The sequence below is a fragment of the Oryzias latipes genome, chromosome 9 (genome assembly GCF_053564925.1).
Source record: "Oryzias latipes strain Hd-rR chromosome 9, Olatipes_Hd-rR_3.1".
Taxonomy (NCBI): Eukaryota; Metazoa; Chordata; class Actinopteri; order Beloniformes; family Adrianichthyidae; genus Oryzias; species Oryzias latipes.
Genome location: NC_136245.1, coordinates 3,655,391 through 3,682,876, shown reverse-complemented (window position 1 = coordinate 3,682,876; position 27,486 = coordinate 3,655,391). Strand labels below are relative to the sequence as shown.

At 42.1% G+C, this 27,486-nt stretch overlaps 1 protein-coding gene across 2 annotated transcripts; it reads left to right on the top strand.

Annotated features, from left to right (window-relative positions):
• The first annotated feature begins 9,411 nt into the window (after positions 1–9,411).
• Positions 9,412–25,615, top strand: LOC101165239 (polyunsaturated fatty acid lipoxygenase ALOX8-like). 2 transcript variants are annotated; one of them, XM_078952132.1, is made up of 14 exons: positions 9,412–9,763; positions 11,332–11,530; positions 11,620–11,701; positions 16,825–16,947; positions 17,029–17,132; positions 17,578–17,744; positions 17,838–17,981; positions 20,644–20,847; positions 20,923–21,009; positions 21,088–21,257; positions 23,105–23,226; positions 23,301–23,401; positions 23,529–23,699; positions 23,896–25,615. In XM_078952132.1, the coding sequence occupies exons 1-14, from the start codon at positions 9,491–9,493 to the stop codon at positions 24,073–24,075; spliced, it is 2,127 nt and encodes a 708-aa protein (XP_078808258.1). In that variant the 5' UTR covers positions 9,412–9,490; the 3' UTR covers positions 24,076–25,615. The 2 variants fall into 2 exon arrangements, with proteins under 2 accessions (XP_078808258.1, XP_078808259.1); XM_078952133.1 differs by having other exon boundaries at positions 9,510–9,763; positions 11,620–12,728.
• Positions 25,616–27,486: the final 1,871 nt, after the last annotated feature.

The window sequence follows — 27,486 nt, the reverse complement described above, 5'->3', positions numbered from 1 at the left end:
TTAACTTTAATCTGACACTTTCATTATTTTGTGAAAAACAAAGAGCTGCAGTTTAGCAACAGAAAAAAAAACTATGTGTAAAGTGGAGCTGTGTGTCACCAGTAATTTCCAGAATTGATTCTATTCAGTTTTTTAATTTACTGGATTTATTTCATTTTGAATTAACACGGGTTATACATTAGTAATCTAATTATGTTTTAAATATTTAATATTAATCAGATACAGTGCACATGCTGGATAATTTATTAGTGATATAATAAACCAACACACAAATGAACACAAAGAGGCTACAGATGTCTTGATCTGATCACATGATCAGAAGTTGGGTCTGATCGCATAGTTTCAGACTCCCACTGTACATAAATAGAGACAGTGTGGAGAGGGTTCACTCTTTTAGCTACCTGGACGTGCAGATCACTGAGGACCTCTCCTGGACTGAAAACACCACAGCAGCAGTGGAGAAGGCGGTGGGAGGTGGGAGGACCTCCTGAAGTCCAGGACCAGCTCCTTTGTCTTTCTGGTGTTTAGCAGCAGGTGGTCAATTTCACACCAGCCAACAAAGTCAGAGATGACCCCCCTGTACTCCTGCTCGCCCCCCCCCCCCTGAAACACAGCCCACAATGGCACTGTCATCTGAGAACTTCTGCAGATGACAGTGGTGGGAGTCGTAGATGAAGTCTGATGTGTACAGGGTGAACAGGAATGGGGAGAGCACAGTCCCTTGAGGTGCCCCCGTGCTGCAGACCACCACATCAGACACACAGTCACGCAGCCTCACAAACTGTGGTCTGGGAGGTAGTTGATGGTCCAAGCAGTGAGATGTTGGTCCACACCTGCAACCTCCAGCTTCCCCCTCAGCAGTGATGGCTGAATTGTTTTGAAAGCACTGGAGAAATCAAAAAACATGACTCTCACAGGGCTCCCAGGGGCCTCCAGGTGAGACAGGGCCCGACGCTGCAGGTAGATGATGGCGTCATCCACCCCGATGCCTGGTCGATATGCAAACTGCAGCGGGTCCAGTGCTGAGCTCACCTGGGTGCGGAGATGGCTGAGGATGATCCTCTCCATAGCCTTCATCAGGTGGGAAGTCAAGGCGACAGGTCTGAAGTGGTTCGGTTCCGTAGGACGAGGTACCTTTGGAACCGGAACCAGGCAGGAAGTCCTCCAGAGGAGTGGTACCTTCTCCAGTCTGAGGCTCATATTAAATATGAACAGCCCCCCACACACACACACACACACAGAGCTGGTCTGCACACTCCCTGAGGAGCCTGGAGGTGATATTGTCAGGGCCTGTTGCCTTCCTGGCCTTTGTTCTTCTTAACTCCATCCTAACCTGATTCAGGGTGAGGCAGAGGGGGGTTGGAGGGTGGGTGGGCGGTGGCTGGTCTGGTGCTGTGAGTCGTTGGGGGCGTCCCTTTGCTTCTGTTGGAAGAAGGGCAGAGTGGACCGGTTGGTGCTGAGGTGGTAACAGCTGGAGCTGGGAGGAGACGCCTGAGCTGGAAAGGTGTGAAGACGGGGGCCGTGTGGGTGGAGACTGGGGGCTGGGCAGAATCAAATCTGTTAAAGAACAGGTTCAGTTCATTTGCCCAGGCTTGGTCAGCTGTGACCTGGCGACCATTTCCAGCCTCAGCATGTCCTGAGATGTGTTTCAGACCCCTCCACACATCACGGATGTTGTTCTGTTCCAGGCGCTGCTCTAGCTTCTTCCTGTAGCAGTCCTTGCACTGCCTGATGTTGTATTTCAGGTCCCTCTGTACTCTGCGTAGCTCCTCCTTCTCCCCAGAGAGAAAAGCCCTCTTCTTCTCATTTAGGAGGGTCTTCAGCTCAGGAGTGACCCAGGGCTTATTGTTGGAAAAACACTGCACTGATTTTGTTTGCACTGTGTTTTCCACACAAACATTGACATAGTCCGTGATGCAGTCAGTGAGACTGTCAATGTCCTCCCCGTGTGGACTGCAGAGAACGTCCCAGTCTGTGGGGCTAAAACAGTCCTTTAGTCGCTCTGTTACCTCCTCAGTCCAGATCTTCACCGTCTTAACCTGTGGTTTCTGCTGTTTCACCACTGGAGTGTAAGCAGAGGAGAGATGGACCAGGTTGTGATCAGAGCGTCCTAAAGGAGGGAGGGGGGCAGCAGTATATGCATTCTTGACGTTAGCATAGAAAAGGTCCAGAGTTTTTCTGTCCCTTGTATGACAGTTCACATACTGGGTGAAGTTGGACAGGGTGGCAGAGAGGGGGGTGCATGCATGGTTAAAGTCCCCAGAAATCAGGATCAGGGCCTGCAGTGTTGTGTCTGCAGCTGGGACACGGTGCTGTGCACGCGCTCACAAGCAACAGCAGCGTCGGCCGACGGAGGGATGTAAACAGTCACCACCAGCACATGGGAGAACTCCTGTGGAAGGTAGTACTAGTAGTACGGCCGAACGCTGACTGCCACCAGTTCAATGTCCTTGCTGCAGTGCTGTTCTTTCACAGTGATGTGGTTGGGGTTACACCATCTGTCGTTCACGAACACTGCCAGACCACCGCCTTTCTTCTTTCCAGTCTGCGCCACGCTCCGGTCCGCCCGCACCCAGTGGCGGTTCTACACTAACTTACTCCCTGGGCGAGTAACCCCACAGGCGCCCCCCCCCCCCCCCCCCGCACCGCACCCATACAAAATTTGACAACATCCTGTTGTGTTCCCTATCTTCTTTTTAGCAATTTTACATAAAAAAATGCATGCATTTTCTAGACTCGTATTACAGGGGGGTCAAACTCAGTCAAACACGCTTAAGGTTTTTGGCCGAAGAAGATAAACATTTACTGAACACACTAAAGCTAAACTTTTAAACCTTTTAAACTGAACTTTTTGAACATAAATATGAATAAAAACAGGAACACAAGTTAACTTAAACCCTAAATAACTTGTAATACTTAGCTCTCCATAGAAATATATTCTGTCAAAATTATACAAATATGAACATGCTGCAGAATAAAACAAAGAAAGCCTGGAAATATTAATAAGAAATTACAATTCAAATATTTCCGTTTTTTTTTTGCTCTTTTATCATTTTTTAGAGCATTTTTTTAAGCTGGACTCCTGCTTCATTTTTAGCAATAATTTCTTAATGTGTGACGTCCTGAGTGAGTCTTTGTGAAACATATCAGAGGGATTAGATCTAAAAAAAAAACGTATTGTTTTTAATATGTTTATGTCTTATAGAACATAAAAGACTAAATCATAGAATTCATCAGTGGGATTACTCCAAAAATATTTGGCATTTCCCTAAATTTGTGCAACACCAACAGTAGAAATCCTCCAAAAAAACTCAATCCATAAAAAATGGTCTGCACCCAGCACCCCTGTTACGGTTTCTGTTTCTTTGCCCCTGTGGTTTGTTTCCTTTTTGTTCTGGCATGATTTGAGTTTAACTTCCTGTTTTATTTTGTAGGGTTTCCTGTTTCGTTTTTGTTGTGAGTTTTACTTTGGTTCCCCATCCTTCCTGATTGTGTTCACCTGTGTCTCGGTTGTCTGTATGTATTTAAGTCTTGTCATTCCCTTTCTCCTGGGCTGGTCCATAGTATGTTAGTCTGCTCTCCCCGTTTCGAGTGTTTAGTGTTTCTAGCCTCCCGTCTGCAGTGGTTTTGGTTTTGCGTCCTTAGTTTTGTTTATTAAAGCCCCCGCCTCCTCTCGCTCTCTGCGCCTGGGTGCTTCCTCCCTTCTCCCCCCGTAACAATCCCTCCCCCTCCCCTTCCCTCTGACACACGCGGCTCCGTCTCTATGACGGAAGGCACAGCTGCGGCCCAGAGTTGATTGTCAGATAGAAAATTCTCCCAATCACCTCTTAGCGTGATTCAGCCAGCCACCGGCGAGTTGCGCCCCCCTCTCGAGTTTTTGGACTTATGCTCCAAAGACTACCGCAAAGAGGTGTGGCCGCAAGCATCTTGCAGCAGAGGGCGGTGGTCACGCGTGCGTCGGTTCTGCTGTGTCGGAGCAAAGAATTATGGGAAATAATCCCCATTGCCTGCTTTTGTTGAAATTGGGTTGAGCACGGGTGTTTGTTCTGCCTAATTCCTTTTCATGTGCCTGTTTTATGTTGTTTCACTCTGAGTTATTTCATTTTTTTTTTTTTTTTTTTTTTTTGCACCATAAGTGTGAAGAGGAAACAGGATGAATACATTCTTAAGAGTCTGATGTTTCAATTTAAAAGTGTTAAGTGTCGGCAGCTGAAGCAATTTCAAATTAAAAGCGCAAAGCTTCCTCCTAGAATAAAGTAGCCTCTTTGAATATAGTTGCACAGCATCGGGCACGGCAAATGCCGCCCCCTATGAAGTGCCGCCCTGGGCGACCGCCCACATCGCCCATATCAAAAACCGCCACTGCCCGCACCAGCGTGAATCCGTTAACTGAGACCACGGAGTTTGTCATGTCCTGGTTGAGCCACGTCTTGGTGAAACACAGCAGGCTGCTCTCACGGTACACCCGCTGCAGACGCATGAGCGCCGTTAGCTCGTCCAGCTTGTTAAGGCCCGTACACACCGGGACGAATATTCGCCAGGTGTTATTCGCCAGCGTTTTTCGCCACGTTTTTTGTGTTCACACCCAGGCGATTTTCGCTGAAGATGAGCCGAGCAAACATGCAATTTCATTCCCTGACATTAGATGGCGCTTAATGTAAACAGAAATGCTCCTGTACACAAGGTGGCGCTGCGCAACTTTACGCTTCTTAAAGTCGCTTTTCACTCAGAAGAAGAGAGCAAGTATTTACGCGATTGTCAGAATCAAACAAAGAAGACATGAATATTTCAAGCACCAGTAGCTCCAACTGGTGCTCGGTTCGGGGATATTTTAGAATGTCCGTCATTATTTCTTCGCGGCAGTGTAGACGCTACTTGGCGTCTATCTTCTTCGCTGGTATGTGTGCTCAGCAAGGCAGTTTTGTGTTTGAGCGCCCCCAAGTTGTGTTTTACTGTAACTTCAGAAGCTCCAGAAACGTGGGCAAAAGCGCCATTCTCATTGGTCGAGTAGATTTCGACGCGATGCATCGAAAAAAACAAACAAACCCGAGGCGTTGTTTTTTTTTTACGCTTTGACGCGTGGCGTTTTTTCGCGTCGGTGTGCACACTCTCATTGGTGCCCTTTGTTTAGTCACGAGGCGTTAAACGTCGGCGAAAATCGCCGGCGAAATTCGTCCCGGTGTGAACGGGCCTTAAGAGAGCGCGGACAGCTGATCTCGAGTGTAAACAATGGAGCTGCATCGCAACTGATCCCCCAAGGCCGGTTCAAAAAGTTGAGAAAAAACAAAAAAACAAAAAGCAAAAGTAATGATGTTCCTGTCTTTTGTTGCAGAACTTTGTATTAGTTGTTGAGAAATACAAAAAACACAAATAAGGTGGAAGAAAATATTAAAAAAACGCAAAGTAAGGAACACAAAAGGGTAGAGCTGCCCAGATATGCTGCCACACACGCGACGCCATGGTAACCGGAGTGACTGATGGTGTCAAAAAAAGATAACAAAGATAGCACAAGGGTTATATTGACGCATATAAATGTAATTATTTCACAGAGCAACTATTTGCGTCGGCAAACAGAAACATTTAACTTTTTCAAAGCTCAAAGGTATAAATGAAAAAAAAAACAGTTTCTTCTTTCACTACTATACTTTTACAGTAGTTAGGGGTTAGAGTAGGAATTCAGACACAACCTTACATAGTATAAAAAATTTTATTTTCACAAGTTGTTCAAACGTAATGTATTATGGTCTATATTCCCCAATTTACTGAGCATCTATGCACACTGTTTTATTGCAGAGACTTCTGGGACTACAAAATAGCAAACGCACCATAGTGAATGGTGAAGGAATTTGGAGACAACCCGGAAATTTCCGTTATGATAGTTATCTATTTCTTTACCATTGTTGAATTCTTTTCTTTTCATTTTCTAATCTCATCGTGCACATGTCGAGATAAACATTGAATCTTTTTAAATGAAAGAGAACTGTTAAACCATTCAAATATTCCAGGTTAATTGTCTGTGAACAGCTGTCCCTGGTAGAGGCTGTGGACTTTTTAGAGTCCAAACAGTTGTAGAAACAAACATGCTTTTCTGATGGTCACAAATGTTGTGTTGATTCAATGTCTTTCCTTAATCTTTAGGTTAGACCTTCAGAGCTCATGTATTCTGAAATGGAGATAGTCTTTCTTTAATGATTTTCTCTTAAATAAACATTAGTAGCAAAATGATTCAAGGTAACATTACAGCTAAACCCAACTGTTTATCTTTGACTATTTAGATTTCAGGTTTTTGTTGGAACCGAATAATTATTTTGGTCTTTTAGACCTAGCATTTATTTCATTAGTACATGCACAAATGTAGTTTAACATAATTTCACAGAGCAGATATTTGCATTGTCGGAGCACTAAAACAGAGGTTATCTTTTCCATAACTCTAAGATATAATCATAAAAATAAAACACATAAATTTTGGATTTGACCCCAACATTTTTGCTCCTTCAACAATCAGAAACTCCCTCAATCTTTTTTATTTCATACGTTGTTTAGTGCCTCTGGTACTTTAACAGTCAATATTAGCAAATCTAAAATATTTCATTTTGTTTTAACCACAACAATAATAAAAAATAAGAATAAGCAAAAAAAAAAAAACATTTATTTTTTATTCTTTAGAAAATTTTAGATTGTGGTGAATTGGAATTCTTCATCTTTCATTCGACTTAGTTGTCAACTCTGACGTCTTCCCTGTAATGAACTAAACTGAACCAGTTAAATGACATGTGGCTGATTTGAGTTTAGTAAATGATTACTTGGTGAAACATAAAAGCTCTGCAGAATTTGGGCAAATTTCTCCACACTATTTAAATTTTTTGAATTTTATAAATGAAAGTTTAGTTCTTTGAGTGGAATTTTTGAATTAATTAATACACTTTTCTGTGATTTTTTTTGGAAAGAGTTTGTAGAAGCAAACACATTTAAATAAATTCAGAAATTGTTTCACTTATGGTGAAATAAAGTCTGATCAGGCAGTGAGAGCTCTCAGCTGCACGTATTGAAAAATGGCTCATTTTCATTAAGATTGTTTCTGGTCTTTGAAAATGAGATAGAAAAAAAGCCTAAAATGATTTGCACTGGCTTAATCAGTTCATTTGGATTGTAAAAATGTTCAGATAAGTAGGGATGCACGAACTAGTATGGAATATAAAAATTCAATTCAATTCAATTTTATTTGTATAGCCCAAAATCACAACAGTCGTCTCGATGGGCTTTGAAGTAAAATATGAACTCAAAAGGATCACAAATTCATAGAATTCAAAAGGAAAATACTAAATTGAACTAACTAACTGGCTAAACTAAACTGGACATCCCTGCCCTTAGACCCCCCTTCGCGGTAAGAAAAAACTCCTAAAAAAAACGGTTCCGGAAAAAACGAAGAAACCTCAGGGGTGTCCACATGAAGGAGGGATCCTCCCCCAGGACGGACAGGCGATTTACCAGAACTCTTAGAGATGAATTAACTTATCTAAATCAACAACTACATATTTAAAGTCCAGCAGACGAGCTTCATCCAGCCGTGGTTGTGGGGACAGTCAAAGGCGCGAGTCGAGCCGGAGACAGGATCCACAGCCAGGTGTAGGAGCGGGAGCAAAGGCGAGGTAAACGGTCAGGAACTGGAGCACGGATGAAACAACTGGAGTCTGGAAGCACTCCCACTCCCCAGGAGGGGAGAGGAAAAGAGGGATAATACATGAATCGCACTGTACCAAACAGAGGCATGGGGAACTAAATGATGAATAATGATCAAGAATAGAGGAGAGGAAGGGTAGAAGTAGAAAAGAAAAGAGGACAGAACCCCAGTGCACCATAGTTACCCCAGCTTCAACTTCTAGCAGCCTTTTAAAACAAATAGTTATTATTAAGTTTAATTTAAAGACATTAACATTAAGTTAAATAATCTCTGAATACTAACTAGTCTGACAATAAGCCTGTCCAAAGAGGAATGTTTTCAGTCTAGCTTTGAATGTAGAAACTGAATCGGTCTCTCTTACATGAGCTGGGAGTTTATTCCATAAAACAGGGGCTTGGTGGCTAAACGCTCTACCTCCAACCGTACTTTTACTAATTCTAGGAACCACAAGCAGTCCTGCATTTTGCGAGCGAAGTGTTCTTATTGGATGGTAAAGGACTATGAGGTCCTTAATATAGGACGGGGCCATTCCATGTAAGGCCTTATAGGTTAACAGGAGGATCTTGAACTTGATTCTGGAATCAACTGGGAGCCATTGGAGCGAAACTAACACAGGAGTGATGTGATCTCTTCTGCTAGTTCCTGCTAACAATCTAGCTGCTGCGTTCTGAACAAGCTGGAGACTTCTTAAGGAACTCTTAGGACACGCTGCTAACAAGGAGTTACAGTAATCCAGCCTCGACGTAACAAAAGCATGGATGAGTTTTTCAGCATCAATCTTAGAAAGTATATTTCTGATCTTACCAATATTCCGCAGGTGAAAAAAGGCAGTTCTGCACGCCTGAGATATGTGAGCCTTAAATGATAAATCCTGGTCAAATAAAACCCCAAGGTTTCTAACTGTGGAATTGGAGGCTATACTTATGCCACCCAGGGAGACTATCTGAGCAGACAGAGTATCTCTGAGGTTTTTAGGACCAAGTATAATGACCTCAGTTTTTTCTGGGTTCAAGAGGAGGTAATTAATTGTCTTCCAGGTCTTGATGTCTCTGATGCAGGCGTTCAGTTTCTCTATTTTGTCATTCTGGTCAGGCTTCATGGATAAATACAACTGCGTATCGTCGGCATAACAATGAAAATTAATGCTGTGTTTCCTGATTATGTTTCCTAGGGGTAGCATATAAAGCGTAAACAGGATGGATTATAATGGAATATAAAAAGGAGCCTTTGCACCCACCAAATGTAGTAACTGTTAGTAAACCCACAACTCATCCAAACACACAATACACAGCTATTGCACAGACAGGTTGTTTGTTCTTCACATAAACTTTGTGTTCTACCTTTTTCCCCAGGACAGGACGTTTATCCACAGCTCCATAAACCATAACATGATTCGTCTAGTCTGCATTCAAGGACTGTGAGATAAACTGTGGACTGTGCAGATATGAACCTGTTGTTTCTGCACAGATCACCACTCTGACTTCTCATTTGGACTGATGAAAGTGTTTTTGTATCAGCCCCGTGCTGAGGATCACATGTGTGTGCTTTTACTTTTTAAATGATTGCTCAGAATTGTAATCTGACCATACAGCTGGTCTAACCACAGCCTGTGATTTATAGAGCCACCTGTGCTGGTATCAACCCCTACACCACATTTCTGACCACGAGGAGTTATCACAAGGCCTTGGTTATGATCATTTGTTTCATACATGACACTTTCGTAGTTCAACAACAGAGTAGCACACTACCAACAGACACAGCAGGGCGGGATTTCTACGCATCATGGGGTCCTTATAAACCACTCCAAGGATGGAGCAAAAAGCATCTCAGTTGCTGCCTGATCCAGCTACCATGAAGGGGGCTTTGTTGACCTGGTTTTGGTGTTTTCTTAATGGCTTTTTTTCAGTCAGGATTGCTGCGCTGAGGGGAAACATGAAGGCAGAGTATCAAGTGACTGTTTACACCCAGGACATGGCCTATGCTGGCACCAAGGATGATGTGTACATCACTCTGGTGGGTAAACGGGGGAGCAGCCAACATGGGAAGCTGGGAAGAAACAAGTTTTTCTTCCATAGAGGGGATGTAAGTATTGATCATATGAGCCACACCTGCTACTGCACTGCTGCAAATTACCAATAGTGTAAAGAATGATGCTTCTGGAAGACCCAAATAGAGAAGACAGGGGCTTGTGGGTAATTACTACTGAACAAGTAAAACAAGACAAAGCCATGAAAAATATGAATTAAAATGATAAAAGAAGGGACGAGAAATCTGTTGTGATCTACTGTGCTGCCAGACTTCCAGCAGCTGTTTCAATCTGGTCTCTTCTTCTTCTGCTTCGTCCCTTCAATCCCAATGGCCTGATTCTTCACTGTGGAAACAGGAGGACCTTGTACAATAACTGTGTGAAGGTTTTGGACAGGACTAAGTTGCAGAACCAACTTCCCAGTGCATAGACTTAAAAACTGCTAAGGGGGGTGGGGGGTGGACTGCATTGGAGAGTTCATAACCAGGCTCCTCTGAGGAAGAGAAATAGTGACCTCCAGTGGAAGATCTTACATCATTTTCTAACAATAATCTATTTTATCTCAGTTTTGAACCCCAGGGTTTCTGACTCCTGCCCTTTTTGTGACCTTAGAGAGACAGTTTTTCATGTTTTGAGTGTGAGAGGCTTTCTGGCGTCTTTTTAATTGTGATTTGTTTTTTACCATTCATTGTTTTATTTATGTGTCAGGGTAAAAGATGCTGGAGTTGTCTTTCTTCAGACTGTTGGGTCGTTTGTCCTGTTTTAAAAAATCGTGGGTGTTTAGGAATGATCTTTGCTTTGTGTCTGATGGTGAATTGTTTTTGGCGAATATTTTGTGTAACGGATTATTGTTCTTGCTATTTGTATTTCCCAGTTATCAACGATGTTTTAAAAAAAATCACAACTTTTGGTTCTATGGCGCTTGGCACACAACTTTTAGGTATATGCAGTGTGGATCAAGAGTTTTATTTATACCCATTTATTTTTAGTGTCATTTCATCCTCTGTTATTTTAACGTATTTTTTTCTCTTTTAATCTGATCTGTTGCCACACTCTGCTCCCTCTTCATCAGCTTCATTACCCTCTCTTGTTCTGAGCTGCACATACTCGTCTGATACTTTCTGATTCTCTGCTAGTTTGTTGAAGACCAGATTATGTCATGTTGTGTTACCTTTCTGTTCCTAAATCTATTTTTGGACCTTGAGTTAGCTGAGGATTTACTGACTGTTCTGACCTTCTCCATATACCTCTGTTTGGATGAACCCTTTGGACTGTTTGCTGGGTTTTTCTCTCAATGCACCCAGATCAACATACTGTAGCTCTTCATCCTTAGTTCTCTGAAATACAAACCTTCCTGAATGTCTACAAATTAACTGTGTATACCACTCCTGAGTTTCTGCCTTTCTTGGGTTGTTCATCTTCAGACATTAGTGACCTGTATGCACTTATAAAATAGGCTCTGTGAGAGCTAAACATACACACACAAGTACGGCATGGTGATCTGAAAAATGAGTGACAATAAAATAAAATAAAAAACGAAGTGAATCCATTGGAGATGCAGCTTCATTCAGCTGACTTCAGTTACTTGGGATGATGTTCTGAAAGCGTTTTCTCCTAAATCCAGGAGTCCACCTTCACTGTGACCTGTTCTGCAGACCTCGGAGAGCTGCTGCTGATCCATCTTGAAAAACGTGGGCTTGTAATCAAAGACAGTTGGCTCCCTGCAAAAGTGGAGGTGAGGTCTTCTAATGGAAAGCTCTACGTGTTTCCCATCTACCACTGGTTAAAAGGAAACAAGAAGCACTTCTTCAGGGAGGGGGCAGGTCTGTTCCTCTCACATGTACTTTGCTGTCCACATGCTGTCCTCCAGAATGATCTGACCTGCTTCTGGGCTTTTCTTCTCTCCTCTCAGCTGTGCTGGACTTTCAGGAGACGAATCATCAGATGATCAAGACGAGGAAAAATGAGCTGAAGAATCAGAAGAATCTCTACAGGTCAGAGTTCAGATCTTAAAGATGTTCTTTATGGTGATGCTCCATCATGATCTTAGCTCGGACTAGTTTTTAGTTAATTTATTCATGGTGTTCTAACTCATCCGTGCTTTGAGTTGTTTCAACCATTCTAGTATTGAAATGTTTTTGATACTTTATGATAATTTTATGCTCATCACAAAAATGAAGGTCTCATTGTGCCGGTCCCAAGTCTGGATAAATACAGAGGGTTGTTTTAGAAAAGGCATCCAACATAGAGTCTTTGTTTAGCTAAATAAGCAAATCAGACCAAACATATCCAAACCGGACCAGTCGAGGCCTGGATTAATAATGATCACCATCAGTGCTGTTCACCGATAAGGTGCCGTTGGAAATTGGACTACAGTTGGTTGAAAAAAGATAAGAAGGTGGGTTTATAGGAAGAGACCAGGTAGAAATGTAGCAATACCAGAAGTTTCTGAGCAGGGTTCAAATTGCTCTATCATGGTGGAGATGAGAAGTTAAATGGAAAAGGAGTTATCTTAAAGCAGTTTGTTAGGAATATTGTGGAGGTAAAAAGAGAGTCAGATGGAGTGATGAGTCTGAAGATAGAAATCGAAGGTGTGATGTTTGTTGTTAGTGGGTATGCCTTACTGGTAAGATTGTCATGATCTCATGAGGCTTAGCAGACCCAAATGCTGAAAACCCGGAAGAAAACTCAAAGAATCGTCTGGTAAGTATGAGGGATTTAATTCACAGCCAGTGAATGAGCAGACTTGAGGTAAGAAGGATCTTGATGCGTAGGCGCGGCAGGCTGGAGGGTATTGAGGCAGAAACCAGTGAGCTTGGATGAAGCTGGATCCCAGGAACAGACGAGGAGCATGAACAGCAGACTGCGACCAGAGGAGCACCCGTGGAGGTTTTTTCCTGTGGGTGAGCAGCACAGAAGCAATTAGCGAGGCGAAGGCAGAGAAGAGCAAGAACATGAGTCGACCAGACTGAGCACCGTAGAGGAACAACGAACTGGCGTCGAATGATGCAGGTTGATGAGGTGAGTGGAACCAGCTGGTCGTGATCAGGGCAGAGAGGGGAGGGGGAAGGTAGCTGACAGAGGCACCGTGACAAAGATGTGACATGGAGGAAAAGGAAAAATTCTGGTTGGACTTTATTGATGATGAGCATCCCTAGAAGTGAGAGAGTTGTCATTGCTGCGGATTTGAATGGACCTGTTGGTGCAGGAAACAGAGGTGATGGGCAGGTTTTGTATCGAGGAAAGGAACGTAGAAGATGATGGTTGATTTGCAAAAAAATAGATATGGCTGTAGTGAACACATTCTTTGAGAAGAGGCAGGAACATAGGGTGACCTATAAGAGTGGAGGTAGAAGCACACAGATAGATTACATCTTGTGTAGAGGGTGTAATGTGAAGGAGATCAGTGACGGTAAAGTAGAGGAACATGAGAGTGTTTCCAGACAGTAGAGGATGGTGGTGTGTAGGAGGACTCTGGTAATGAAGAATATGGAGACAGAAAAGTGAAAAGGAAGAGAAGAGGACAAACTGGTGGAAGCTAAAAATAAAAACAGTTGCATTACTTTTAAGAAGCAGTTGAAACAGGCTCTGGGTGGTCAGGAGTATGGGTAGATGCAGGTGAGGTGAAAGTGGAGGTAAGGTGAAAGTGGAGGTATCAAAGGCTACACAAAGGGCTTATGATGACTTGTATGGTTGGGTAGTAAAGAGGCAGAGTGTGCCCTATACAGATTAGCAAGGCAGAGAGACCGACATGGGAAAGACATGCAGGAGGTTAGGGGGATTAAGGATAGGGATGATAATGTATTGACACATATTATTAGTGTAAAGATGGAAAGAATACTTTGAAGAGTTAAGGAATTAAGAAAATCAGAGAGAACAAAGAATTGAAGATGCAACTGTTGTGGAGCAGGAAGTAACAACAATTATTATTAGGGGTGGAGTGAGGGGGCATTGGAGAGGATGATGAGTGGAAAGACACTTGGTCCTGATGAGATACCTGTGGAAGGATGTAAGTGTCTAGGAGAGATGGCTGTGGAGTTTTTGATTTGATTTGATTTGATTTGAAATGGTTTATTTCAAGCAATCAAATAGAAGTTATACACAAAAGCAATATAAACATCAGTTATACATTCATACGGTAACTAATCAAACTTAGGATAATTAGACATATTTAATAAATATTGCTTGAAAGGGAGTGGGAGGAAGCGAACTTATATAATTCCACCCCGTTATACTATAACCATTTTATTACATGATTTATCAATATCCGGTTCCTAGGTTTTATCAGACAGAATTAAGAATCATAAGGTATCAATAACGCACATGCCAAAGATGAATTACTTAAGTACTACGTCAAAAATAACTATTTTAGAAATTAACATGGCAAATGCAGCATCTGAAATATATGCAAATTATGTTACTTTTAAAAGTCATTCATATGCTTTAAAAAATAATACTATACCAGTAAAATAGACACAAGTTTTTGGAAGTTTTTGACTGGGTTGTTCAATAGGATCTTAGGTGGTGAGAATATGCTTGAGGAATGAAAGAGAAACGTGATGGTGTCCATTTTTAAGAACAAGGGAGAGTTGTGGAAACAACAGAGGGCTAAAGCTGATGACCCATCCAATGAAGTTATGGAAAGTTGAAGCTAGAATAAGAGCAGAAGTGAACATTTGTGAGCAGCAGTATAGTTTCATGCCAAGAAAGAGCACTATAGATGCAATATTTTCTTTAAGGATGTTGATAAAGAAGGTCAGAGAAAGCTGTACTGTGGTAATATATGAAAAAGTCTGGAGTGACAGAAAAGTATGTTAGAGTAGTGCAGGATATTTACGAGGGCTACAGGACAGGGGTATGGAGTGCTGTAGGGGAGACAGAGGAGTTAAAGGTAAAGGTGGGATTACATCATGGATCATCTCTGAGCCCCTTCCTGTTTGCAATGGTGATAGACAGGCTGACAGAGGAGGTTAGACAGGAATCACTGTGATGTTTTGATGTTTACAGACGATGTTGTGATTTGCAACAAGAGCTGGAAACAGGTGGAGGAAAAGCTAGAGAAAGGAGAGGAATGAAGGATAGTTGCAGCAAGATGGGGTCCCATTATCTGTCACACACCTATGTGTGCGAAATTTGTTCTCCGCATTTCACCCATCTCCTGGCGGAGCAGTGAGCTGCAGACACAGCCGTGCTCGGGAACCATTTGGTGGCTTAACCACCCAATCCAACCCCTTAATACTGAGTGTCAAGCAGGGATGACTCTGTCTGGATTTGAACTCACGACCTTCCAGTCACAGGGCGGACACTCTTTCACAAGCCCACTGCGCTGGTTCAAGTATATGTGTGTGAATGAGAGGGACACAAGTGGAAAAGATAAAGAAGGTGGAGACTGTGAATGTGGGCAGGCATCCTCAACATTAGTCCTGGTAAAACACAGTCTCAGTCCTGTGATGAGATTGATGCCTAGCAAGGTGGTACCAGAGCCCACAGTGAAAAGTAACATGCATTATCATGTGACACTGTGACAGGAAGATATCCCAGTAGAGTTATTGGAGAGCGAGAGTATGTAACATCTGAAGACTGCATAGCATCACTTAGAAAAATTTCTTTCATACCCAAATCTGGATATATAATAAAAATAGATAAACCAGAGTCCACAGTAAACTGGATGGGTGCTGAGATAGAAGCAGTTGTAATGGTAACTGTGAGATGTCTGTCAGATGAGTCAGAATTACTTTAAAACAGGATTTGGACCTTCACTATTTGAACAGCATTAACAGAGCGAGTCTGTGTTAAGCGGCATACACAGGCAACATAACCCGCCTTCTGACAGCTCTGTCTGACAGCTAGCCGCAGCACTCAGGCATTTCAGGCTGTTTGTAAGATGTTTATCATAAGTTGAAGCAGAAGTAGAATTGCAGACAGCAGGGGCAGGTGTTATCTTTTGGGGTACCTTTTGAAACTGTCTCCAGTCTACTGTTGGTCTATTCTGAACAGCCACAACAGGAACCATCAGGGTGAAAGTTGAAAATGACCTGGCTTGCTCCGTAGCTGCTTCTACTTGAGTCGCCATAGTAACGGCTTTGTGCAGCGTCAGATCAGCTTCCAACATCATTCGCTCACGTATGTGCCAACTACAAACTGTATGTGTTCAAGTAGTTGGTTCCCAATCATTTCATCCTGCTTATCATCAAAGCCACATGTTGCAGCTCAATCTCTTAAAGTGACTACATACTGCAAGTTGGATTCAGTCGGAGCTTGGGCACATTTTCTGAAAACGGTGCTCGGCAAAGTCATCCCGCCTAGGTTTGAAGTGAGCTTTCGAAGCCTTCATGCCATCTTTCATAGTAGTACCTTGATCTGGAAGTGTGTAAAACAGCCACTGACCTTGTGTGTTTGGCACATATAGAAGAAGAGTGTTTTTCCTCTCCTGCAGTCATTTGTCACCTGACTAAGTAAGTGATTTAGGAACATTCTCTTCCAAGTATCCAGCAGTATGCTAGGCTTGGAGGTCTTAAGAATCAGACTTTATACAAGAAATTTAAGTCTTTGCAAACACAGTCACATGTAGACAGTACAGGTAATACTTTTTTCTTCTTCTCTTGCACTCAGTCTTATCTGGACACCTTCTGGTTACATCAGAACACAACGGAATAATGTGGCCTGAAGCCGGGGCATAGAGACAACACTGATTTGATTGTTGCCATCTTCCAAATAAAAGACAGGCCCAGTCACCCCACTATGCTAATATTACGTATTGGCTGGCATTAACAAATCTGAAAGACCAGAGTTGTCTGTGTGGATCTTCTTGAGAGATCCAGTCACCTCCAGTCAGCCAAACACCTCAGATCTTTAAATCGCATCACCATACAACATCTAACCCAGAAGAAGACTGGTGGCCCAAACCTGCCACAACAAAACTCTACAAGAACAACATGTGCATCCATAGCTCTCATGGGCACGCAAAAGCCCAATATTGCTGTCTAATTTCCCGTCAAATGTAACCTTTAAAACTGAAGAGATCACACTGAAGCAGTCTGTTGGATGTGTCCAAGTCCCTCTGGGATCAGAACTGCTCACAGCTGGCTGACCTTCCACTGCTGTTCTGTCTGCTCAGGTGGGCCGTTTACAAAGAGGGAATTCCCCTCTGCATGAAGGCAGATACCCTGATGTCTCTGCCCCTGGATGACCGCTACCCCTTCACAAGGGACCTGGAGTTTGGCTTCACAGCAGTGGCAGCGTAGGTGTCTGTTTCCTGATGGTTGGATGTGTCAGAGTGACTTTGAGCTCAGGAAGTGACTGTACTGTTCTTGCTGTGCAGGCTGGCAAAGCTGGGTTTGGAGGCGTGGTCTAATTGTATAGACAAGTGGAACAGCATGAACGACATTGAAAAGCTGTACAAAAGTCACGTGACCTCCACATCTGGTACTGTTATTCATTCAAAAAGAAAAAAAGAAAAAAAAGAAATGAACTATCCATGTATTTTGCAAAGGTTGAATTGTCTGCACAATACCTTCCCTTCAGCATGTGGCAAGAACATCTTTGAATGTCCCAGTGTAAAATAAACCTTTATACTCCAAAGAAACAAAACATTTAAAGAAAAATGTTTAATTTTCCAGGAAACATATTTTGTTCAAGAAATAGTTACAACAACAAAATGATCCCAGTAAAAGACATTTTGCCCAAGACTATAAGAAGATAATTTTCCTTATCACTATTGCTATTTTGTTGTTATTACTACTAAGTAAGATACCTATGCTAAAGAGTGAAACACAACTGCAAACTTTTTTATCCAAAAGAATTTTCTTTGTTATACAAAGAAAGAGCTCTTCTGCTGAGACAGCTGTGTGAAACAGATTTGTTTTGTCAGATTACGTCATGAAGCACTGGAGGGAGGACGCCTTCTTTGGCTACCAGTTTCTAAATGGAGTGAACCCGATGATGATCCGACGCTGTAAAACTCTCCCATCAAAGTTTCCTGTCCCCTCGAACATGATCTTTGGCAAGTCTTGGCTTACTCTGAGGACTGAAATGATGGTAACAAGCTCCTGACACGCAGCAGACAGATTCTTCTCTGGTTTCCACATGAACGTGGTGCTAAAATCAACCTCTTCTTCCCATTCACGACAGAAAGGAAACATCTATCTGTCCGACTACAACATTCTGGATGGGGTGGAAACAAACACCATAAATGGGAGGAAGCAGTTTCTAGCTGCTCCGTTGGTTTTGTTCCACAAGAACGAGTACAATGAGATGATGCCAATTGCCATTCAGGTGAGTAGAAGCTTCAGGAAGTATTTCCTCACAAAGAGTCAAGAACACACCAGCAGGCAAAGTTCTACTCATCCTTATTACTGGTTCCTTATTTTAACTTTCAGTTTATAACATTAGTATAAGCCTAAAAAAACTTGAGAAGTTTGTCAAACTCCAATTTACCTCGTTGCTACACAAAACTAAAGACATTTTTAAAATAAGTTAATTTCAAACATTTCACCTTCCATTTATGTAATTTAGTCTAGATCATTCCAATTAGGCCATATTTTCAAAACTGTGTTAAAATAAGGGCCCAGGGGTGTCAAACACACGGCCCGCGGGCCGGATACGGCCCGCCAGGTGGTTTAGTCTGGCCCACATATGAAGAGTAAAAATCACAAGAATGTTTTAAAAAGAAAGCAAGTTTCTAGTCCATTCCTGTGGCGAGTTATGATTTTTTAAAGAGATAACCGAAATGCGCAATTCCGCCACTAGGGGGAGCAAAGGAAAAGCTTAACAGTTGAAACAACATAACTCTGCATCTGCAGAAAACGAAACCTAACAGCTGTGTGTCTGGGTAGGCAGTAGTTTGGTTCCGTGAGCCGCACGACTGAAGGATGATCAGTAATGACAACCTAATGACCAAAATGTTGTCAAAAAAGAAAAAAAAAGGTTGAAGTGAAGTCCTGAGCTTTCCAGGAAAATAGAAAGCGTTTTATTTGTTCACAGAGCTGAATGCAAACCTGCATGCATGGTATGTCATCAACAGGTTCTCCAAGAACATACCATTCAGCCCCACTATGAGACTCTCCACAAAGAAAAGTTTCACCATTTGCAGTTAAGAAAAAAAGATTTAGCAACTATTAGCTGGACCGATAAATAACCATCTGGATTTACCGCAGCCGTGAACCTTATTGCAGACAAGTTGGAGCAAACATCCAAATCATTTTCTGATGGTGAACTTATTGAAAATTGCCGAAGGCTGCAGAAGTCTTGTTCCCAAAAAGCAGTTGACCTTAAACAGGAGTCTGTCAAGAATTACGATCAGATCCAACATCTCTGAGGAAACATGGGCAGCCATATGAAGGAATCTTGTCATTTATTGTATTTTCAGTCACTATTGATGAAAGCACCAACATCAAAGATACACCTCTAATCAACAGCTGTGCATGTTTATTAGAGGTGATGAAGAGCCCGTCACAGTGGAGTTTCTTGAATTGATGGACACAACAACAACTGATGACATAGTCAGCTCTCTAGTTACTGTGCTGGACAATGTTGAAGTGAACTGGTCACATGAACTAATTTTGGTCACTGATGGCGCTTCCATCAAAGGTCAGGAAGAAGGCAGGTGTTGTTGTCAGTGTTTCTGCAAATGTGTTTCTGATTTGAATCCTGATGTTGACAGTCTTGTGAAGTTTCAGGAGAGAAAGGAGGTTAACTCCAAACTCTTATGTTCACAAATGTTTGCTAGTTTAATTTAGTGTAATTTTGTCATCGTTTGGACGTTTACATTTTAGGAAGATGTTTCATTTTTTTCTGAAGCCCCTCTTGAATTTATTATCAGGATTGCTTCAGTGTCAAATTTAAAATATTCAGGCTGTATAAAAGTGAATAAACCAATACTTTTTAAAGTGAAATTAATTTCATTTAAGATCCATTGGCCTCTGTGAATGAATGTGTAATAAGAAATGATTAGGCTACCATGTTGGTTGAGGCATGTTTTCCAATTGTGTAAAAAAACAAGAATAAAGCTGTTGTTTTGCCTTTACGCTACTGGTCCGGCCCACTTGAGATCAGACGGGTTAAATGTGGCCCCCGAACCAAAATGAGTTTGACAACCCTGGCCTATAATAATGTCTAACAGAAAACACTGAGTTTGGGGTGCATTTAAATTCATAACACCCTTTAAAAGGATTGATAAAAACCTACAGAAAAACCAGATTCAGTAAGCTGACCTTCTCCAATGACCAACTGAGGTCAGACAGGACAAGGAATGCATAAAAGCATGGACATCTTCTGTGAGACAAACAAATAAGTTAGTAGCTACAGCACTAAGAGGACAAGAAAAAGAAAACACCCCATACAAAGGTAAAAATGACCAGTTTTTTCCAAAGACAACCCCTATCACTACAAGCATCATGAAGGAATGAATGACCACTCATGGAGAAAGAGAGTGATAACAAAAGAAAAAACAAGTCATTGGAAATAATACAATAGGATTTTCTGGATTCCTTTTTTTTACAGTCTGGCTCTTTCAATTTGTGGCGCTATCTGCAGCGGCCTTAGCATTTGCCTATATTGTGTAATAGTCCACTGAACACATTGGCTAAAGTCTCCTTTATTTCCTAAGTAGATTGATGTATTTTGGAGTACAGGATTTTGTACTGCTGAGCTTTACCTTTTCACTATGCTGTCATCTGTTGGGTCAAGGCAGCAAAAACCAGGACAGGAAAATACCAAACAAACTGGTCAAATGAGATAGGTCTGTCCTGTGTTTTTCCTAGTCTGTGGACTCGGCATTTAGTGTACAAAAAGTTCCAAATACAAATGGATGAGAATGAAACCAGACTGATGTCCGACATCTTTGTTGTGAAGATAACCTGAGACTTCTCTGACAGGACCAGGAGTCAGATCCTCCATGGATTTAATCATCACATGACACTTGTTGATTTCTCTGCAGCTAAAACAGAAACCAGGAAGGGACAACCCCATCTTCTTCCCCACGGATTCAGAGTATGACTGGCTGTTGGCAAAGACGTATGTGAAAAGCGCAGACTTCAACCTGCATGAGCTCAACTTTCACCTGCTGCGCACTCACCTGCTGGCTGAGGTGTTTGCGGTTTCTCTGCAGCGCAACCTTCCCAGAGTTCACCCTGTCTTCAAGGTACCTGGAGCTGATCCGTCACCACGTTGATTTACTCTTTGTGGGTCTTCATGACTCTTCCTGTCTCCCTTTCAGCTCCTCATCCGTCACACACGCTACACCTTGCAGATCAATTTCTTGGCTCGAAACTTGCTCATCTCAAAGATTGGAATCCTTACCCTGGTGAGTGAACTGCAGAAGATTTTTTCAGTATTTGTGGGTCATCTGAAGTCTCTAACTTTGCTTTAATTGCCTGTTTAGTACACAGCATCTGGTGGAAAAGGCATACTGACCCTCTTGGACAGGAGTGTCTCCTCCATGACCTACAGATCCCTCTGCATACCTGATGACATCGCTGATCGCGGCCTGGAAGATGTGCCCAACTTCTACTACAGGGACGATGGGTTAAAGCTGTGGAACATCATGCACAGGTTGGTAGTTTCTATGCTTTAATTTCTACTTTAGCCATAGTCATATGTACAAGCACTGACCCGTAAGTGATCTCCGGGTTTTTGGGTTGTCCAGATCCAAAGAAATTTGTAGCGAGGAGCGGCAGCATCTTAAAAGGAGCGCAGGTTCCCTGAAGGCCCATACGGGCATCTCAAGAGACGTCATGAAAATGGAATGTACGATTGTCATGCGTCTGGTAAATGTATTGTGTATATTTGTGAGGCTTTTGGAAGATGGACACTCATGATGAACGAGTGATGCTACCATACAGTCTTCTTATGCCACACGCATGAGACTGGCTCTTGAGTGCCTCGTGGGATGCTCACACAAACTCCTTTCTGCTTGTCTCATTTCTATTTGTCTGGCTGGCTACATGCAAGGAGCCTATAAGGAGTATGCATTTGTCACATAAACACAACTCATAGGCTTTTGGCATGTTCGTAAAATTCAAAATTGCATTCCACACGGGCCGCATTTTGTTGTGTAAACATTGCAGCAGCAAATAGCTTCAGACCAAGTGGTGAGAAACAGGTAGCAGACATACCACTCTACTCATTAGATGTAAAAAAAGGTGCATGTCTGTCAAAATTGGTTAACAATAAGAAGAAAACAAAATGAAAACAGCTAAGCTAACTACACATCCTGTACCACATATCTTTTGTTGCTGTGCTGTGATTAGGAACTTCTCCCAGTCTTTCATGTTGCCAATTACCACAACCTTGAACAGCTCTAGTGTTCCATTTTGTTTGAAGAAATTTTTACAGTTTTTTACCCAGACTTCTCTTTTTTTATGGTCCTGTCCAACAGGTGAGCAGACAGATCAGAGCTGAAATCTCTGTATAAACCCCTTTTGCTGGGAATTTGTAATCATTATTGTAAGGTGTCAATGTTAGTGTAAAGGGGCGGGGCCTGTCCACACACTCAAGTGTTGTATCTGTTTGCTTCAAAAATCTAGACATACAAACAGGTAAACATGTACACAATACAACTTCACTTTACACGCACATTCCTATGCACACAAACTAACACATGTAAAGCATGTTGTTCATTTGGGTCATGAATTTTCTTTGGCCTCTTCAGTTGCCTTGCTTTTCTGGCAAATTTGTTCTTTTGGTCAGACGGTTATTCATGTAGATGTGACTTCCCTTTAGTTTTACTCCATGCTTCAATAAAACTAGTTTGTGTTATTGTGTTGTGGATTTATTCGACTCCCTTCTCCTGGGAGAATCCTGAGAAATGCCTTTACGCTCAAGAAAAACCTTCACCTATTGGTCAGCAGAGCTCCTCTCCTCTTCACCATTGTTGGCATTAGTTGTGTGCACATTTGGTTACCAAGCAATTCATTTTGGAGTGTTGCTTTAAGTTTTCCACTCATTCATTCAGTCATTTATCTTTTTCCATTGTGTCGCTTTCGGGTCACAGGGCTGCTGGTGCCTATCCCGGCCACTTGTAGGTCAACAGCCTGTCGCAGTTGTCCGCTAATTTCTCAAATACATCAATCTTGTGTCTACTTGATCATTCAGGACTCAAAGTTTCTTTATTTCTTCCCTCCATTAGTTGTTTCTGTTGGATCTTAATGTCCTCAGCCAAGAAATTGTGATTTTGTTATGCCTTTGCATTCATTAATCACTTAGCTTTTCTTCTGGGCCTTGGTCAAATCACTTTTTTCAATACATTTGCTATAAATTATGTTTTAAGACACTGCTAAGTCTTAAAGTCTCGCCACTGTTGCATTGACCTGACACTGGACATAACTGAAATACAACTTAAATAACTCAACACAAAATTTAAGTAAAGGTGTTTGGTTTGGTTTGTGTTCTTCTCCAAGGTTTGTTCACGACATCCTCAGCTTCTACTACAAGTACGATTGGATGGTCCAGAATGATGCTGAGCTGCAGAACTGGATTCAGGAGATCTTTGAAAATGGCTTTCTGAGACGCAGAGAGACCGGTGGGTGAATTTTATGAAGTTGGAGATAAATACATTCTGCTGTAATTGAAAACGTTTTCCCTCTTAATCCTCAGGAATCCCACAGAAATTCATCACTGTGGCTGAGCTGGTCAAGTTTGTTACCATGGTGATGTTCACCTGCTCTGCACAGCATACTGCTGTGAACGATGGACAGGTGAGTCTGTTTGTTCAACTTAAATATTTAACAGAATAATGCAGAAGTCTTTTCTTTACCCATTAAAATGTCCTCTTTCTTGCAATAAATCATTGTCACTACTGATTCAAACATTTCTTCTCTGAAGTATGACTTTTACGGCTGGATGCCCAATGGCCCCTCCACCATGAAGAAACCCCCTCCAACCCAGAAGGGTAAAGCAGATGAAGCCAGCTTCCTGTCCACTCTACCGGACGTTGAGACTACAGTACTCATTATGGCTACTGTCTGGCTGTCCAATATGCAGACCTCTGACAGGGTAAGAGAACAGGGGTTTTGACAGCATCTTTATTCTCTGAAACCTGACACTCCAGAACCACCATGCACTGCTGAAGAGACTGGGATTTGTTTCCAACAACCTAACATGTGTTTATCTCTTAAACAGTTGTGCAGATCTAGTTTTCTTCATTCTTTTGATAGAAATGTGTGACTGAATATGTCTGTGTTCTCCACAGCGATACCTTCATCAGTTTGTAGAGGAGCATTTCACAGAGGACTTTCCGAGGTACAAGGTCACAGTGTTCCAGCGAGAACTTAAGAAACTAAGCAAAGAAATATATAAAAGAAACAGGGATCTGGAGCTGCCATACACCTATCTGGATCCAAAGCTGGTGGAGAACAGTGTAGCCATTTGAACCCTGCTGAGGGTCCACTTTCAGCCAAATCCTCCAACCTCAAAGCTAGACCTATGCTAAGTTATTTTTTTTATTTTACTGTATTTATTTATTCTCTGCGTTAGGATGGGAAATTGGTTCTCCGCATTTGGGGAAGCGGTGAGCTGCAGCCAAACTGCGCACGGAAGGCAGTAGAGTTAAGGGTCTTGCCTAAGGGCCCTCACTGGGGGATGTTAATTGCTCGCGATATGGTAATTGCCCCAGGACCATTGTTCATTCCCCTCCAGGGGGAGGGGAATCAAATCCTGATTTTCTGTGTGGTAGTCTTTCACCTTACCAACCAAACTACCCAGCCGCCATGCATCCATACTCGTTTTGATTCAAAGTCTAACTTTGAGACACTTTTAATGATATGACATACAGTCATTCGAAGCAAAACATAAAATAACAAAAACACCTGTTGAACTGTATTACCATCCATCGTAGAACACTTAAGCCAGGGGTGTCCAAACTACGGCCCGTGGGCAAACTGCGGGTCTGTTTTTATTGGCCCGCAGCAAATTTTAAAAATATAATTGAATGTGGCCTGCACATTGCGCTTCAGCTCAACTCTGTTGCACTTCTCAGTTTCAACACTAGATGGAGTCGGTCACAGAAAGGTGTGTTCCGGAGTGGGTGTGTGCTGAGCGGGGCGCGTGCCAGGAGAGAGAGGGGGAGGAGGGCTTGCAGGTGGAGATGGGTGTGTGAGCACGGAGTGGAGGTGTGGGGGGTCAATTTATTGTGTGTTCGGAGGACGGAGCATTTTAATAAATAGCATTGTGAACTGTGAAAAAGTATTTCCTTTATGTAAAAAAGAACTTGTTTTGTTTTGGAAATTTTTTTTGTTCATAGCTACATATTTTGTCACAGAGTGTAATTGTAGAATGAAGCATTTTAATTTGTGTGTTTAATGTTAAAATTGTCCTCGTTGGTCACCCATAAGCCCTTTTTTTTGGTCTACTTTTCTGAGAAAACAGGACTTCGACGCTTTATAAACTACAAAATCGTGCACTCTGCAAATCAACCACACTAACGGCTACGTATGTAAAGATCTGCTGGCTTCAGCTGCTCAATAAAGCCGTTCTGAACTGCTTGGTTGGAATGAGGTTTCATTGTCTGAGTGAATGTTTCATTTTGACGTGTGCTTGTTTTATGTGGCACAGATCAGCATCACTGCTCCCACTGAGAGCATTGTTCTTCACAATATAGGTGAGTTAAAAATACACAGTAATCATGTGTCAATATGTCACCTCTGGTGTGCGGCCCGGACCTTTGCTCATTTTTCTGTATTTTGCCCTCACAAAAAAAAAACTTTGGACACCCCTGACTTATGCTCTTTACATTGAGGCAGAACAACTGACTTCCTCACTTTGTGTCTTTTCAGTGCGGCTTCAAGTCAGTTCCAAACACTAAATAAACAACAGACAAACGTGAAATGTTACATGGAAAGTGAGGACATCTAATTAAAATGTCTACAATGTATCAAAACATTTGAATAAAGTAATAAATATCTACACAATCATCCAGTTTGCATAAATTGTGCAATGTGCCAATGCCAAAATACAGATAAAATTAGTCCAAATGATTTGAATCATACATAAAATTGTATTCATAGAACAGATTAGTGGACGCATATTTTATGGTGGCGGATGATGCTACCTTTCCTGACAGCACGTCCCTGGTTGACTCAACATTGAAGATGTCACAGATGCCACGCCAACCGCATTCGGTGTGAACGTAGCTTTGGTCTGATTTCTCAATAAATGAAAGAGATCAGACCAAAGCTACGTTCACACCGCATTCGGTGTGAACGTAGCTTTGGTCTGATCTCTTTCATTTATTGAGAAATCAGCAGGGAAGTGTCTTTTGCTTTTTATCGCTCGGCTTTTGACACAGCATTCGACTCTGCTCTGCTGGTGTGTTTTCACGTTTTATTGTTTTGCTTTGCTTGTATCTGTGTTTTCACGTTTTTATGTCAAGTATTTTTACTTTTTGTTGTAACCTTATAGCTGTTGTTTTGGTATTATTGCCTTATGAGCTTGTATTTGTTTGACTGAGGTCATTTCAATGCACCATTCAAATTAATAAAACCTAAATTTAACAACTATTAACGCTGTGACTTTGTTTCTCATGCATTTTGTAACATCTTTTATTGCTATAGTATTTTTTCTCTGAATCTAATTAATACTGCTTGGGTTTTTATTCTTACTACTGATCAAAAATAAAAGGTCCAGTGATGGAATCAACTAAGAAACTGTGCTGAAATCTTTCTTCTTGAACTGCACCCCCCACCCACAGGATCCTTCCAGCTTCCATTAATAAAGGATGTTATATTATGCTCATGGCCCATGGATGAACAAGCACGAGCATGAGTGCATCCGATTCTCATTAAACCTTTTAAGTACCATGTGCCTTCAGGACAAACTCTGACAGAAGCAGGAACGGCCTGCTCTTCATTCTTCTTGGGGTTGCCAAAAAGTTCAAAGTAAATTATCTGGGTTTTGTAGTGCACTCATATATTCAAATATACCTCTAAAATTCTCTTGACTGGAAAGAGGATAACGTATCCCTCCACCGACGGTCAATTTAACCTTGTTTGCAAAGACAAGGAGAGTGATTTTTTAAAAATAAACTAACCAGAAAAGCTTCAATTAGTCCTGACCAACAATAGAACAGATTGTCTCCTGCTGGGCTGGTCAAGCCTGGTCCTTTTAGAACCTCAATCTAGCCTGGTTCCAGCTCTTCCTGGAATGTTTGATGCGGACTACCCAAACCTGGTGTGTTCAGCCAATCAGGATGTGGAATCACTTGAGTCAGCCAATCAGATGGTCATGAAACCAGGCAGGACAGTGGCTCTAGGACCAGGGTTGACAAGCTCCAGTACTGAACAAAATGAGTCTCACATAAGTACACAAAGTGTTTTCAGATTGGACACATTTAGTTTGCTTAAAGTGACTAGAGGTCGTTTCCCCTGATAGTCCGGACCAAATGTTCAGTCTGAGCTGACCTGTCTCCGGGAGCCTGGTCATAAACACCTATCAGCGTACCTTCTTAGCCGTCGTCTCCTCAGTAACCGACTTGCAGAACGCCTCCGCCAACCACAGCAGCAGTAAAAAGTGTTGTACCTGACGTTGATACAGACGTTCAGAACTGGACAGCGAATATAAAGTTTGAATGAGTGAACTAACCCGACAAGGATTGCAAAGCGCAGGACTTGTTATTGCAGGTGGGTGGAAGGTGGAGTCCAAATGCGGACACAGCTGTCCGGGTCACAAGTTTTATTTTGAACAGGTGTAGAGAGTTAGGATGGCGAGCTGGCAGTTTTGCAGGCAGGAGGGAGAACGGGAGGATAAGAACACATAAAAAATAACTTTAGGCTCAGATAAAACTGTC